Source organism: Anoplopoma fimbria, chromosome 12 (genome assembly GCF_027596085.1).
Source record: "Anoplopoma fimbria isolate UVic2021 breed Golden Eagle Sablefish chromosome 12, Afim_UVic_2022, whole genome shotgun sequence".
Taxonomy (NCBI): Eukaryota; Metazoa; Chordata; class Actinopteri; order Perciformes; family Anoplopomatidae; genus Anoplopoma; species Anoplopoma fimbria.
The window spans coordinates 14,579,751-14,596,052 of record NC_072460.1 but is presented as its reverse complement, the minus strand read 5'-3'; the positions used below and the strand labels follow the sequence as shown (position 1 = coordinate 14,596,052).

Sequence of the window (16,302 nt, the reverse complement as noted above, 5' to 3'; positions counted from 1 at the left end):
GAGTGTATTGAGTTATACACAATTAAATAGTTTAATCGCATGTTAATTGTGAACGGACATTTTCTTCACCCCCGTGCCTTTACGATTATAGACTAATCCGAAATTCACGCAGGGCCCGATGGGACTTGTAGTCATGGCGTGATAATTAATACGTCTGTGTTAAATCAACGGTAAACGGTGTTTTCAGCGCCAGCACATACGAAACATAGTGATATTTACCCTTGCATTGTACATTGTTAACAGACAACCGTTTTAATGTGATACCACCTCAGGTTGAACGGCTTTCAGCCAATGAAACAAGACAAGATTCATCTTATTTTTTTTACTTTTATTGAAAGACTTGCAAACAGAGCACAGTTTACATAGGGACAGAATAGTGGAAGTCTAGACTTGTTCAGGAGAAAAGCACAGAACCTGGTATTACATAGATCCAAAAGCAGAATGAACTTCAGAAATATATATATTTTTTTGTATCAAGGGGAAATGATAGACAGAATTCCAATTGGCAGTAGGCCTACCAAATGAATGTATCGACAAAACAGGATAAAAATTAAAACACTTTCTGGGCTAAACTTTTGGAGAACTTTGAAAAAGTTAATGTGAGTGAGTGTCCGTGTTTTTTGTGTTATTGCAAAGCATTTACACAACATGTTGTGTCTTAAAATCTTCCTCAACTCTTCAACAGTTGTGGAGCAACTCACAAGACTTTGAGTGACAAATCAAGTTTAAATACACTATACAGTTAAACAAATCCCTATCTTCAGCAGCCAATGGGAAGGCTTAATCAGCTCAGTTTCACAAATGTCTGTACAACTCTGTGACTGCAAGCTTATGATTTTGCAGCCTCACTATAGAATGAATAGCTACATAAAAAAGGTACAATAAAATAATGAAATGGGATGAGCTGTTTTGAAAAAGTAAATGTCAGTTTGGATGTGAGAAAGTTTACAACATGGGAGCACAGCAAGAGTTAGGAACCTAGTTCTTTGTGTGTATTTACAGTTTTTAGGGGATAATGCAAATCACTTCCTAGCTGTAACTCTCACCATTAGCTGAAGATTTAACCAAGCTATTCTTACTTTTGTAGATCCATCATTTGCTACCTGCGCTGAGTGCTTGGATTCCAGCATGAGAAGGTTGTGTGGTAAGCATTCATGCACACAATCTGGATTAGATCAGCAAACTCTCTTTCTCTTTGCAGCTGTCCTACAGAGTGATACAGTACCCTATGTTACTCCCCCAACACTCCAGTCATGAGAGTATTTGAATGCCTTCGGGAGTTTTCTCGCAACCACTATTCTCAATATGAACACACAGCCAAACCAAACAACGTTGCATGGTTTTCCTTTGGGGAATAAGTGGATGAAAACTCTGGGAGAGAATCTTTAAAACCTCACAATTAAACTATATATCCAATGTTCCAGGTGTTGTGATTTGCATCATGGACACCTGCTTCATAGCCCCCTACCCATCCCAGCTCTGGGGGACTGGCTGGAACGAGCAGCATCCCTTTGTCCATCCGTGTCTTCATGCTCTCCCGCAGCCTGGGCTGAGGATTGTGTGGGTGGGGAGGGTGGAGGATAGGAGGGTGGAGGGATAGTAAGGCGAGGGATAGATGGCAGCGCAGGCCTGGGAGAGGTTGGGAGAGGCGGAGGAGTGGCTGAGGTTGCGGTCGTGGAGTGCTGTGAGGAGCGTGTGCGGGAGGTGGCAGGTGAGGCGTGTGTGCTCCTGGCACGTGGTGGATCAGCGGAGCAGTCACTGATTTGCTCAAGCAGCGAGGGCATGTCTCCCTCAATCTTCTCCAGCACTGCGGCCATTTGCTTTTCTATCTGCTCGATCACACTGTCCATTTGCCAGTCGCTTGTAGCGCTGCTCCCGCCTGCTCCATGTGGTAGCCCAGTCCCATACATCCCTACCCCTCCTCCGCTCGTATACAAGGAACTGTATGGACTACCATAGCTCCCTGCCATCCCCATCCCTACAGTGGCAATTTCTGGATTGTATGGTGTGGCATGACGGCCCAAACTAGCAGAGCTACCTACGGTATAACAACCCTGTCCTGTCGTGGGACCTGGCCTCGCAATGCTAAACTCAGCGCTGTATCTGTCTGTTGTCCTGGCCTCTCTGTCCCTTCTAACCAATGGGCTAGCATCATCCCTTAACCTAACTCCTGGTCCTACATCCACCCCAGTTCCAGGCCCCATTGCTGGAGCGACTGCCACTGACCGCTCTGCCACTGCCTCAGGTACTTGTGTCTGACACCAGCTGCCGTCAGTCTCATCCTTCTGCTCCTTCTGTGTGGCTGGCCTCTTCTCTGTTGAGCCGGTTCCAGCTGCAGGGGCTGTGGGTGAGAGGCCATGGAACGTTGCAGCCATCTTACGTTTGCTGCTGGGATCAGGGGAGGCGGATGTGTGTTTTTTGTCAGGTATAATGCCTGATGAACTGTCCGACAGCTTGGAGGGGTCAGGTGTCATCACAGGGGTCGCTTTGGATTCTGTAACAACTTTATTTTGACCTAAATTGGCAGCCATTTTCCTGGTTCCATCACCTGCTGTCTTCTTTGCACCGACCTTATCAAGCTCCTCCTGTGTGAGTTTGGGGGCTGCATTTGTTTGACTTTGTTGACACGGAGGCTCGAGAATATCAGATGGGCGGATACTCATCTTCACCTCATCCTGTTTTTCTCCAACCTTACGCCTCCCCTCATCCTGGTCCATACCCACCGGGGTATTTTCAACAGTAACTTCTAAAGACACACTACTTGACGTCACCCCTCCATCACTTGTCCCTTTGTCTCCCTCATCACTTGTCCCCTGGGACACACCCCCTTCACCATCTCCTGCCTCCTCACTTCCCTGAGCCTCTGCTGAACTGTCATTCAGTGCTTCTGAATTCTTTAATCGTTGCATGAAGGTGGTGACACGGATCGCTTTCTGCAAAACAGACAGAGGCAAAGAAAAAAGGAGAGAAGGATAGCGATGTAAAGAGAATTAGATTAACAATATGTTGCTTTTTTCATTAACACCCATATTGACTTGTTTCCCTAAAAAAAGAAAAACGTTTGATTCTATAGTTGGTTATGGCAAAGCATAGAAAATAAGCTTCGACGACAACCACGGCACCATGATTTAGCATTATCATACTTATGATTAGTGTGAAGTGACAGCGTAGTAAGATTGGTGCCGGTTGTTTACTTCCAAGAGGCTATGACACATTGTACCCTGGTTTAAATCAATCTCTAGACTCACTCTCTCCAAGTCACTCCTTGACTGCTTGTTGTCCATAAAAAGGTAAATGAACACATCTGACATCTTTCAATCTACAAACACTTAAGGAGTTAGGGAAAATGTGTGAGCTTAGAAGTTGTTTCTAAACCAGGGAATTAATTCTCTGGAAGTGAAAAGCCATTTTAACACAGAAATGTCACTGAATACAACATGGCTTAACTGAGAAGCTTCTGTACAGCTTCAATAATGACTTGAATGTAACACTGAGGTACAGTATGGGGCAATGAGCCAGGATTCACGTAAGAGGAATGACAGAAGGCCTTATGGTTCAAATCACTGCTTCAACAGTCCACAGTGGCCTATATCCCTTAAATCCTTTCCATTTCTCCCTCTCCTTATCTACACAGATACAAAAACTACACAAGCAATGAGCAAACTCTTTGCCCTGTTACTGGTCATAATGTTGTTTTTACCAATCTGGTTTCATAGACTAGTGCAGATGAGGAGTAAGAAAGGAGCAGAGCGGGCCACTTTGAACATCTGGGCCTTAATCCAATGAAGAAAAGTGGGGCAGAGTGGATGGATCTCTTCTGGGACAGGACAGGAGTGACAGTGGGCAGGAACAGAGCCTCTGAGGAGAGTTTCACCGGCCATAACATGGTCAACACATCTCAAGGCTGATTTAGGCTTAACTGAAGTGTTTGGCGATTGGTTGATTACTTTAGACACTTTGCCAATAGAAACCTAATTCAAGAGGTTGATCAGCCATTAGAAAGATGTTTTGTTATTGATTCATGCCAGACTGAAGGTAAGTTTCTGCCCATGCTCTGTCCTTCCACTCTCCCTCTTAATGAACTACAATACCTTCAACTCCTGGGAACCACATGGGGAAAGAGAGAAGAGGGTTATAACTGTTACTCATGCTGTCAATCAGCAGTGCCATCTCGATTTCCTCCTTCTTGTTCTTCAGCATTCATTCCCTTAGGACATCCCTTTGACCACCACCAAATAATTTGCAAATTTAAAACATACCTCTCCATACTGAGCTACAGTAAAAGCACCTCATGTGCAATCATCATTACATATATACCGATTTAATGCTGCTTACCAGGCTATAGTATCACCGACTCTATTTACTGCTACAGAAAGAGAGTGAATTCATACCCGCCATTTGGCCTTTGCAAAGTTCTTCTCAAACTGGGCACACACACCATCCTTTAGGTTCTTCTCTGACGCACCATTCCCTGCAATCCTGTCACATGTGACAGACAGAAAACAAGTGATTATAAACCCTGTGGATGTGTGCCAAAACATTTTTGTGCTTGTGATTATGTGCACACAATTACCATTCATGCCAAAGTGCATCCTGTGCGGTGATTCTCAGCATCTGGTCCACCTCCATGAGTCTACAGACAAGCTCCTTAGCTGATAGAGAAACAATGAAGACCAAAGGTAAATTTAAGTGGCATCTATGATGAGGTGAAAAATATTGTTATAAATATTGTTTTTCTTAGAACAAACTATGTCAATTTTGAGAAATCATGAAGGATGGTTTGGTTTGGTCGTGAATAGGGAGATATAAGTTTGTCATTTTGAGCTATGTGACGTTAAATATCTATACTTTTCTCACTGCCAACGCCGATGCCTCACGTCATTGGAAACTCAACTGTGTATGTATTGCCATCGTGTGGTAGAGCTATGTACCTGCAGGTGAAATATCATCCCAGTACGGAGAATCAAACTCAAAGTCACCAGCAACAATGCGACAGAAGATGATGCGATTATGTAGATCTGTGTTCTCCTCCTCTGTTTCATCATAAAAAGGAGGGTTACCTGACAACCTGCAGGGAAACAGGGAAACATACATAACGAGACAGAGAATAATAAATTATTTTTAAACCATACAAATAACTCGATATATCCTTCATAAACAACAAAGCAATTATTCAGATATAATTGCAGCTCAGTTTGTATTGGCCTGCTTGCTTTGATAGCTTTCTTGATAGAGACTCACAGTATGAACATAATAACACCCACAGCCCAGCAGTCCACAGGACGACCATAACGGTGACGAGCCACCACTTCAGGAGCTGAAAGACAGCAAACAAAAGAGCAGACATAGAGACATAGAAAAAGAGAGATTTGAATGGCTCGGATTTTTCGATGGGAAATAACATTTCTTTTTACAAACAACACGAACAACACAAAATGAAAAGAAAGACTAAACGTTGTTTTTTCATAATGCATATTCATAATTCCACCGTGCACAGACAGGAGCTCACTTTTTCACGTTCCTTTTCTCGTCTGGGCCTCTGTTCCCTTTCCTTATTTATTTGTCTAATTACTCAGCTGAATAACTATCCTGACCTTTCACTGGAGAGAACCAGGTCAAGTTCTGTACTCTAAGTTGCCTTGCATAAACCTCAGAGAGAGGGAGAGGGGAGCGAGATCAGAGTACATGAAAAGAGAGGAGGATGAGAGTTAAGTGCCTTCAATCTTTGTATGTGGTTCACTGGGTTTCGTGACTGTTTTTCACTATAACTGTTTATCTCTGACAGATTTTCATCTTCAAAAGCACATGAAGTAACGACATCACATAGGTAAAGTATGCCCGCAGTGCTATATTCTCAAACAGCCCTGCAGGCAGGAGGCAAAGCTAATGGAAGGATGTATGAGTGGATGAAAGATGGAGAAACCAAAAGCAGTTAAGTTATACTGTATGTAAAAACAGAACTACAAATAGTGGAAAGTATCATACCCAGGTATTCTGGTGTTCCACAAGGCTCTGTGATGGGTCCGTTCTCAAACCGGGACAGATAGAAATCTCGCAGAACTACTTTGTTGTGGTTGTTTTCTGTGTAGTACATCAGGTTTTCCAGCTAAATAAACGAGGGACAAATTAAGTGTTCTCATCCAAATACACACTACTGAAGTGGTTCAGTGCTGCAAATATATAGGAACTGATAATTAGTCAATTAGACAGCAAATGATAATACCATTGCAACCTGTAAACAATCAATAATGGCACATGTTCTTAAACTCAACAATTACCTTTCCTATTATTACTTGGCAATTTCATTACAGGTGAAAAGAACAGATCAATCATTGCCACAGAATTGTTAAACTGCTTTCTTTTACACTTTTAGGTTGTGGAAAGTTGTCTTTATAAATATATATATATATATATATATATATATATATATATATATAAATATAAATATTATTTCGTATAAAGGGTTTGAAAAAAGTTTTAAGAAGCTATACAGTGGTTCAACCAGACTGTTCAAGAAACAAAGATCCCTCTGAGCAACAATTGCATAACAATAGATTAAATCACCAGTCATTGGTTTTAGAAACTGGAAGCTGATCATCAAAATTTGTGCCGATCTAAATAGGAAGTTCAGGTTTTAGGGTCAAGTGCACAATAATGCAGCATATAACAACCTGTAAACTGCCGGCAAGTAATGGATCATCAGGTAAATCATTTTAGCAATAATACTGTAATATATTTTAAGAAATAATCATATGTAATTTCTTCACAAGGCAGTTAGGTAAAATAATTACCAGAAACATGCCTTCTTGATTAAGGGAAGCCCCCAGACTTTTTATTTCTGTGCTGTTATGAAAATGTAATTTTAAAATCAATTTCATGGGTTCAAAGGATATTTGAGTCCAGACCATGTAATGTATATACAATATCGACTGAAACAAATCCAGCTTCTACCAGTAGGGGGAGTCTGAAGCCCAAGACATGATGTAATCCCATCCTAATGGGTCGTTAATGGGGGCTAAAGATATGAATCTGTCTTGCCTGTATCACATAATATTGCATTAAGCAATAAAGACTGTGTTTACTCCCCTGCTAAAAAGGTTATCAAATGTTGAGACATTAACTGAGATGCCAGTGCAATGCTTTTATGTGTCTCCAAAGAGATTCATCTGACTATACCCTGAAATTACTTTCTTGGATGTGATGAAAAGTTGGCACTCACTCTGAAAATCGTTTTGTAAATTTCTTCCTGTATATCTATAGGCAAGTCACCAGTCTTTTTTTACATGTTTGTTGTAATGACACCCACCACACACATCCGCCTGCACATGCCATAAGGTGGGGAAAGGGAGAAAGAGAGTGAGCATGTACCTTCAGGTTCCTGTGAACTATGTTGAGGGAGTGTAAGTATGCCACAGCCTCGAGGACCTGCCTAATGACATTGGAAGCGTCTCTCTCCGTGTAATTCCCTTGGTCCAGAATCCAGTCAAATACATCTCCTCCTGTGGCTCTGCATGCAGTCAAACACACGAAAACATCAGCACCCACACCGCAATATATATATACAAATAAAAAGCTGGTGGGACTGTTTACCACATGTTGCAGCAAAGTAATTCACTTTAATCTTTCAGTAACACAGTTATCAAAAGCCTTGTGCTCTTGTTTTTTTGTCCATTAGTAAGGCAATCTGCTTCCACTAGCCTAAAGCTTGCACTGTTGAGCAATTAAAAATCAGCGTATTGGTCATTACTCTAAAAGACTTGGTTAACTCTAGACAGTGTATAAGCCGAGTGTGATAATCTTGTATTTCCCTCAGCAGGAGGACTATTGGCTGGGCAACTGGTGAGCTATGAACAGACACCAACTCATAAACTAAGTGATCCACAGGAAGAAGACCGCATCACTTATCACAGTAACAGAAGGGAAATCATTTTGACACTCAGCTCCAATCAATGTTATTGCTTTCAAATAAAGTTGCTAATGTGAAAAATGCACTAGTCACAAGTGACGCAGATTGGGCCCATTCTGACGTATTGATCCCGAGCTCTGTAGAGATCCTATAATGGCAAAGCAAGTGCTTCAGGAGCACTGAGTAATGTTGAGTGTTACTAAGAGCAAATACCTCATAAAATCTAACACCTTCCTCTGTTGCTGAGGGGAGCAACAGAGCACACAGTAATAAGACGGAAGACTCAACCCCGACCCTCTAGCTGATGGATTGTATTGTGCTAAGGCACACAAGGGCACATACACAATTAGGACATACACGCTTAAGTAAACATTGTACAAGAACGATAACTAGAGAAACAGTATAAAGGAAACACTTACAGTTCCTGGATGATGAAGTATTCTTTCCGGGTCTCGAATGTGTCTATCAGCTGCAGGATGTTTGGATGGTTGACCCTGGAGCAGCAAAAAAGTGGTCACAGACTGTAACCTTAAAACAGGGAAGAGTCACACATGCAACTGAAGGGTGATAACATAATCTGGCCTTTTAATAGCCTAAGATACAAACAAGACTGTGTGGGCGTAAATCTCTTTTATCAACAACAGTGCAAGAGGAAGTTTCAACACTTGAGTTTACGTTTTTAACCAGGGTTATTGCATAGATTGTGTGACTGGAAATGTACATATCATATATATTCAAATAACAAATCATTCTCTCATTCTCCCTCTCTCTGCCTCTCTCCATCCCTAAATCATACATCCATCTGTCCACAGACCAACTGCGTACAATTTCAGGATCATGATTTCGTTCTTGGCAGCCTTTCGGACTTTCCTGCCATCTTTCTTGAGGAATTTCTTGCAGACAAACACCTTGTCTGTCTGTCTGTCCTTAGCCAGGCACAGCTCGCAGAACTCCTTCCTACGCAAGAAGAAAAAAATAGAAAGACAGACAGACAGAGAAAGGCAGAGAAGGTAAATATAATGTTACGGCACAAAGTAAGTGAAAATGCTTTTGGAAAAAATGTATATGGATATTTTTGATCACATCTGAAAATAAGGCCCAAGAGAGACACAACATAGGGAGACAAAGCACACTGGATATTCTAGTGAAACACAGTGAAAGACTTTAATTGGGTGAGTAGTCATTGCGTAGGATAATTGGTCATGAATAACAATCCGAAATGGGTCCATCGCTGCTATGAGCCAGGTGTCGTTTGGTTTTGAGCCTTTGGGGCATGAAGTGCTTCAGCCAAATGGATTTTGAGAAGCTGTGTGATGCAAAATTAAACTACACATTTCATATTTAATACTTACATGCCCACTGGACATCATCAGATAAATTCAATGACTCTCTTTCTTTCTTTATTACATAGACTATTCATGAGTAGCCATACTTTTTCAAATATGTAAAAATGCACACTTTCTTACAACACATTAATGTTGATTGAGCTGACATTTTATCTTTACCACAACCTTACCACTTTCATCTTCCTTGTTTTCATCAAATTAAGAGCATATGTACAGCAAATGTGTGCACTTAACTCTGAGTTAATGTTCGTGTGTTTGTTTGTGTGTGTGTGTGTGTGTGTGTGTGTGTGTGTGTGTGTGTGTGTGTGTGTGTGTGTGTGTGTGTGTGTGTGTGTGTGTGTGTGTGTGTGTTATATAAAAGATGAACAGAAATCTCTGAGGCCAGATGCTGATGTTGCCATATGGCCTCTTACGCTGATTGGTATGAGTGTGTGTGCGTGTGTTTGTGTGTGTGCCTGCCTTCAATGTGTAAAAGAGAGGTGTTCATGAGAAGACAACTTTCAGTACACGGTCATTCAAGCAGCAGTAATTCTAAGAGCTCTTTGAAAACAGGTCCAAAAGATTCTTTGAGCATTACACAGAATATTTACACTGAATAAATTATAGACGGCCAACAGTGTGTTTCATGAACTGTCATGATCAAAAATATACAGACAATTGGTTGGCTAAAATTTGAATAATGTGTCTCTTTAGTCTGTAACACTAGCTTCATGCTATTACCCTCTGTCATTTCTTCAGTGAAAGCTTTTGATATGCCAAACCAAATCTGCAGGGAAAATGATCCAATTTGAAATAATTCGGGAATAAAGACCTTTTGGGATTACTGGAATGTGTCCATGAATTCTACATGGGAGAGGAAAGGGAAAAAGGCAATAGAGATCAATGCTTTACGCTTTATGGTACTTACGCTCGGAGGACCTGTCCAATCTCATATTTGTCCGTGACATCAGACATGCTATTGTAATTTCGCCCATCTCGCAGGGCAAGGCACCCGAATGGCATAACGGCATTCACCTAAGAAATAAAGACAAATACATCTCAATCAGTGCACTACAAAGGGGGAAAGTAAAGCATGAATTATTTTGATGACACCTTTAGATAACAGATAAAGGGATTGCAGAGCAGCATGGACCAGCATGTTAAAGAGGAAAGGAAGTACTGATGAAACATCATGAAAGCCTCCAGTGGTTGAAGACAGAGGTCCCAAGGGAGGTACTATTAGCCTTGAAAATATACAGTGTATTAGAGAACCACAGATACAGCCAAGTCCTTTTCTGAACGAATCTGGATACTAACGCTTCTGGCAGCCTGGTTGCGTGCCAGCCCTGTCAACAGATACTAAGCTACCCACTGAGCTTCTCCCCACTCTGCTAAAGTCTACAGATTCTGTGCAACGTCTGTCAAGTTCAAGTTAAACTTTATTTATAAAGGGCAGTGTCCCTGTGTCCCTCAAGCAGCTGGCTTCCTCAGCAATCACTGGTGGCCTGAGTAACACTGATGCTGGGTTTTAATGACAGGAAAATTAGTTTTTTTTTGTAATGTGTGTGTGTGTGTGTGTGTGTGTGTGTGTGTGTGTGTGTGTGTGTGTGTGTGTGTGTGTGTGTGTGTGTGTGTGTGTGTGTGTGTGTGTTTGGATTTGGATTTTTTTTGATCTAGATCAGCACTTCATGACCTTTTAAACTTTCTAAACTTCCTGTGAATGTGAATGGATTTGAATTCATCCTGAAAAATGAGAATGTGTCTGGAAAAAATATATTCCAATAATCTATTCCAATGATTACGTCCAATGATTACGTACATACATACATATATATATATATATATATATATATATACACAATAGTACACATTATTTGTATCATGTCTTAAATAGCTTGTGACCCCACAGGAGGTCCCATACGCCCAGGTAGAAAATCAAGGATCTAGATAGTGAATCAGCAATCGATATACCATCTCACCACACTCCTCAGGCAATCCTCACCCACATCCTTTAACACTTCATCTACTGTAGGACACAGATTTCCCGGAAGCTTCAGCCATCTATCCTGAATGTCCTTCTAATACCTGACAAAACCCATTCTGGTGGATAATTAATTTCTATTGGTTCTCTTGACTTTCACTCAGTGGGGATCTCTTCCTCCAGTCTATCTGATATTTATCTATATCAAGGCAAACCCATGGAATTGACCAAGTCAGGAAATATGTGATAAGAGGGAGTGGGAGCTGTTGTAAGTGTGAGTGATGCTATAAGCAGCTGTAGAGAAGAGGACTTCAGGATAGTGCCGTGTGTGTAACTGAGAGAGACAGAGAAGGAAAGGAACTGAGAAAAATAGAGAATATGCTGTGATGACTAAGAACAGAGAGACAACAGAAATCCTCCGAGGTAATGACATTTTGCAGGTGCTAATTTAGGATTAAGGAATGCAAATCAGTGAATCACTCTCTTTGTATCTCTCTCTCTCTCTTTCTGTGTGTGAGTGTGTGTAGCATCACCATTGTAGATGATAGGGGCAGAGGTGCTTCTGATCTATGGTGGAGGCGGGGCTGGAGAGTACTGTGTAATCCCAGTGCTGGCCCTAATCTCTAATCTGTACCCCTAATCCAGAGCGCTGCGATACACTGTTTGTGTGTATTTGAGTGCATGCATGTGAGTATGTGTCTGAGCAAAGTGCAAAGGTTGATGCGGATATGTCCCGTGCAGATAGGAGTTTGAGCAGAAGGCTGTGCGTTTGTGTGTGTGCACATGTGTGTCCATATGTGTGAGCGTAATGCCCAGTGAGACCGAGGGGAATATAGCAGTGGATTGAAAAGGCCTAGTTCTGCCAGAAGATTATGTAAGCACAACAACATTTCAATGACATGGTCCAGGATGGCGAAGGTAATGCTGGCTTGATGTGAAGGGAGCGCCACCATCCCTCTGGTAACAGAGAGTCCCCATAGACGTCTTTGACAAAATGTCACCACTGTATGCTCTTCACATTATGTTGATAATCTTAGTTTTTTTCTTTGAATGTTTAAACTCAATTTCTGGCCAAATCTTAAACATTTAAAATGATGCTCTTCCCTTTTTAATATTAATTCCCTGAAAGCTTGACTGTCTTCAAAAAGAATTTCTGCAAACTGTATGTAATTTAAATGTCAACATGTGAATGTATCACTCTAGATTGTTTCTCGCCCTTAAAAGCACCATACCTGCAGAATACTGAGTTAGTACAAATCCTGAATCTTTAACAGGGAGTAGGAGGCGATAAGGGAGGATATGAGAAGAAAAGAGATGAGAAAGGGAGAGAGGAAAAGATGGGAGATGAGGAAAGAGGTGAGAAACGATTGGAACAGAAAGCAAAAAGGATAGAGAAAAATAGTGTACCTGAGAACTACGTGGAAAACAGGTGTGCAGAGGCAGATTGAGAGTACCTCTCAACCTCACAGCTTCACAACTATGTGCCTGTGAATGTTTTCACAGGTGAATGTGTGTGTACGCATGTGGGTGCATGTAGGTATGTGCCAACAGGCTATGTGTGATAATGTGTTGTGTGACTCATTTTAAGGGCTGTCCCAGATGTCAGATAGCATTTGAAGGCATGCTGACAGGGCGACCTCTCTGCAAAACAAATTCATAGCACTCGTTCTGAATATCTCCTGGGTAGGTGGAGGTAGCTTAATATCAGAGATAAAATGAAAGCATTGAAGTACAATGCAACATTTCAGCCTGACTCAGTGACACCACCACTGATCTCTCAGCAGCAGGTGCTGCTTTGAATCACTAAAACTTGGCGCTGTGTTCTGTGTGCTTTAACATTTCAGTAGCAGTAATTATTAATGTTTTCAAATACTATTACATAATTTTTGCAGTCATACATTTCATCCCTCCTTTTTTTCATCTGTTTAAAGCTGCAATATAAAACAATCCACAATTTCAAAGATGATGGAACATCCTGGGTCATGTTTGTTTGATTCATCCTCATTGTTTGTAGTGAAACTGTCAAAAGTTGATCAGGTAAGGTGACAGTGATTATATTATTTTCTTAACACAGGACTTTTGTCCAGGAGGCCGCTGTTTGTGTCCCCTTCCAAAATAAAAGGAATTGTTGACATTTTGTCAAGTCAATCCTTAGTCACGTGAGTTCTTAGTATTATTTGTGATGTGGCTTATGTGAATCGCTTGTCACGTGACTTGCTTGTCAGTGAAATTAACGTCAACCACTCCCTTTTCCTAAACCTAAGTGGATTTGTTGCTTAAACTTCCGAAATGCTTCTTGACATTGCTACTGATTGTCAAAAGTGGTCCAGACAGCCTACCACTCAGACATGATGAATCAAAACTGAAATGAGAAATATTTAATGGATTCAAATCATAAAGTTTTATCAAAAAGATGAAGAATGGTGTAGGAATGCTGTAATGCAACTCAAAAATGTAGGAATGTTGACAATTGCATGATTTGTTGAACATTTGAAAGCACATCCATTAACACACACAGGTATGCACGGTCTCAGGTGTGAATGCACACCAAGATATCACACTTTATCTTCAGCACCTTACATCAAATAGCTTGTGCGAGTCTGTGTGTGAGTGTGTCTGTGTGCTTGTTCACAAGTGTTGTGTGTAGGCTCAAAAATGAATCAAATGGAATGGAGTCTCTTTTTATCAGCTCAGAGCGGAAGTGTTTCAGAGGTTCTTGGCGTCAAGGTTATTCTAAGAAAATCTGCTTTTTACTGTCACTCATCTCTTTAGCCATCCTGTCCTATTAAGCCTGTGTTCAGTCCAAATACCTGAAAAAAAAGAAAAAGAAAAGAGGGAAAAAAAGCTGTCTTTTATAGCAGGGTTATGTTCTGTGTGACAAGCTGGCGTGACTAGTTTGGCTTTTGATGTGCCTCCATTACAAAAAGCAGAGAATAATTGGAAATGATGTTAGGTAAATATTTCACAGACTGCTAAATTGTCAGTCAAGTGTTAGGTGTATCGGTGTGTCCTTGTCACTGTCATACAGATTCAGCACAGCAATATTTGTAAATCAACAACACTTTATCAGCATCACCACGATTAAAATCCTGATATCTGCTCAAAGCGATCAAGTAAGGCCCAATCGACTTTGACTTGATAGGTGACACTATCTGCGGTATGATAAGATAAACAACTAGATGTGTGTGAGTGTGTGTTCATAAAATATATATAACAAGCGTTACAGTTTGCCTCGGGGGAAGACTCAGAGGAGCAGAGGGTATGTGGCTGAGATGACAGGCCTCGCATGTCAGACTCCATGTGAGCACGAACCACACACTTACAAACAACTGTGCAACCTCCACATGCGTGTACATCCACACGTTAACGCACACATTGTACAGCTCGGTGCTCGTCACTATATGCCAGTCCTTACGTAACAGAGAAGCGTACTGAACATATCTGTCCCTCATTAGTGTTTGACATGTCACTCTGTCACGGCTCTGTCACGGCAGCATGGACACAGGTGTGTGATTCTACAAGGTTATCTTTTTTTTGCTATCAATCAGACAGCGGGATCATGTCATCTAAAGGTCTCTTTGTCTTTCCCTGCTTTCTCCCTTTCTTTTTTCATGTTCCACCACCTGCAAATGGCTGCCTATATTTGGCTTTCATCTCATCTTTTTGCCCTCACCCATCCCCGTTTTAGTAGAGCTCCAGTCTGAAAGGTTTAATCATGACAATTCCTCTCCAAGATTGGGGAGAAGAACATCAGGGGTTATGACTGATGTGGCAACCCCTGATGTTCAAACTGTTACACTAAAGGGAATAACGAGGAGAAGGTGTGTGGACACGTTTGCCATTCCTGCACTTTACAACCACTAACCCTGTTACACTAGCCCCCTCGGTATGTGTGTGGATGTGTGAGCAAGTCAATTAAATGAATGCATTTTAGATAAAACTCACAAATGCACACATACTGACAGTATTACAGAATGACACTTTCTGTGTCCAAAAAACCCTTATAGGGGTAATTAAGCGCATTACAATCAGGTTTTATTAAAATTTGCAATAATTATTACCATATGTGCCCTGCACTTTGTTGTTTGTGTGTTTCTTGTCTATGTCCTCATCTATGTATAACAAGACATGACAGTTGCAGCCTGAACCTTATTGATCATCAAGACCACCCATGATTTACTCGACTAAACACAAAAAAACATGGCCAAAATTGACTTTTTACCCAGCATGTGTAGTGCTCAGGGTTTAGAATTCCTCAGATGGCATTTCATTAGATTTACAAACTTATGTAAGAATTGCACCGGGTGTAATTAAGAAATAATAACAAAATGAATATTCTAGGCGCAGCTGAAAGCACTTTCATTATGTTATCAATATCACTCGGCCTTTCCGGTAAAAATATAATGTCGTTAAACAGAGATCAGTTCACTCATTCCAACTGAGCTCATTGCCTTAGTTGAACCTGAGTGGGTTCAATATTGAGTGGAGCATGCAGCAGCATGAGGTTGGTCCCAGCCCTTATTAGTGTGGTGTGGAATGCTCCCCAAATAGTGATTGCAGCATAGGGTGTAGTTTTGTGAACGCAGACCTCCTCCCCCGACCAATTCCTGAATCAGGGCCAGCTTATTAAGGCACCTGTTGGCATACCCTCATTCTTTTCTGGCCCCTGTGGTGGCTCGTAGTGTTTCGTGTTACAGAAACTCTATTGTTGTCCTGCTTTCTATGAGTGACTGCATATGATAATACCGCATATATGAGGTGGTTCAGTGCTGTTTTGCCACTGTTTTACCACTGTTTTGCCACTGTTTTACCACTGTTTTGCCTTGATGTTTGATTCATTTTTATTGTTAAACCAACTGGCTTTGTTTACTTATTTGTCTTTTATCCTTTTCGGTATTAGTTTCATTTTTCTTTATGGTGAGGTAGAGTGCCATTGTTGGGAGGCTAGGCACCCGTGGTGAGGTCCCTACACCTTATGCATGCATTTACAAACACTGGGATACGAGTGCAGACTGCACCATTTCTTTTGTGAGGATTGCTGAGTTGCACCTGAGGTGAGTTACCGGTAGCACCCCAGGGCGCTCCTCAGT

At 41.3% G+C, this 16,302-nt stretch overlaps 1 protein-coding gene across 1 annotated transcript; it reads right to left on the bottom strand.

The window, feature by feature from the left end:
* Positions 1-358: 358 nt before the first annotated feature.
* camkvl (CaM kinase-like vesicle-associated, like) lies at positions 359-10,262 on the bottom strand. The gene is made up of 10 exons (XM_054608487.1): positions 10,160-10,262; positions 8,732-8,863; positions 8,326-8,400; positions 7,369-7,507; positions 5,986-6,106; positions 5,242-5,317; positions 4,932-5,068; positions 4,574-4,652; positions 4,392-4,479; positions 359-2,933 (listed from the first exon to the last, which is right to left on the bottom strand). The coding sequence occupies exons 1-10, from the start codon at positions 10,252-10,254 to the stop codon at positions 1,455-1,457; spliced, it is 2,421 nt and encodes an 806-aa protein (XP_054464462.1). The 5' UTR covers positions 10,255-10,262; the 3' UTR covers positions 359-1,454.
* Positions 10,263-16,302: the final 6,040 nt, after the last annotated feature.

Bases quoted from the DNA above. Each gene is read 5' to 3' on its own strand.
- camkvl (XM_054608487.1), bottom strand. From the start codon at position 10,254: ATGCCATTCGGGTGCCTTGCCCTGCGAGATGGGCGAAATTACAATAGC. The intron at 8,864-10,159 runs GTAAGTACCATA...CTTCTTGCGTAG, and splicing joins ATTGGACAGGTCCTCCGAGC to GAAGGAGTTCTGCGAGCTGT. The intron at 6,107-7,368 runs GTACATGCTCAC...TCGTTTATTTAG, and splicing joins TAGTTCACAGGAACCTGAAG to CTGGAAAACCTGATGTACTA.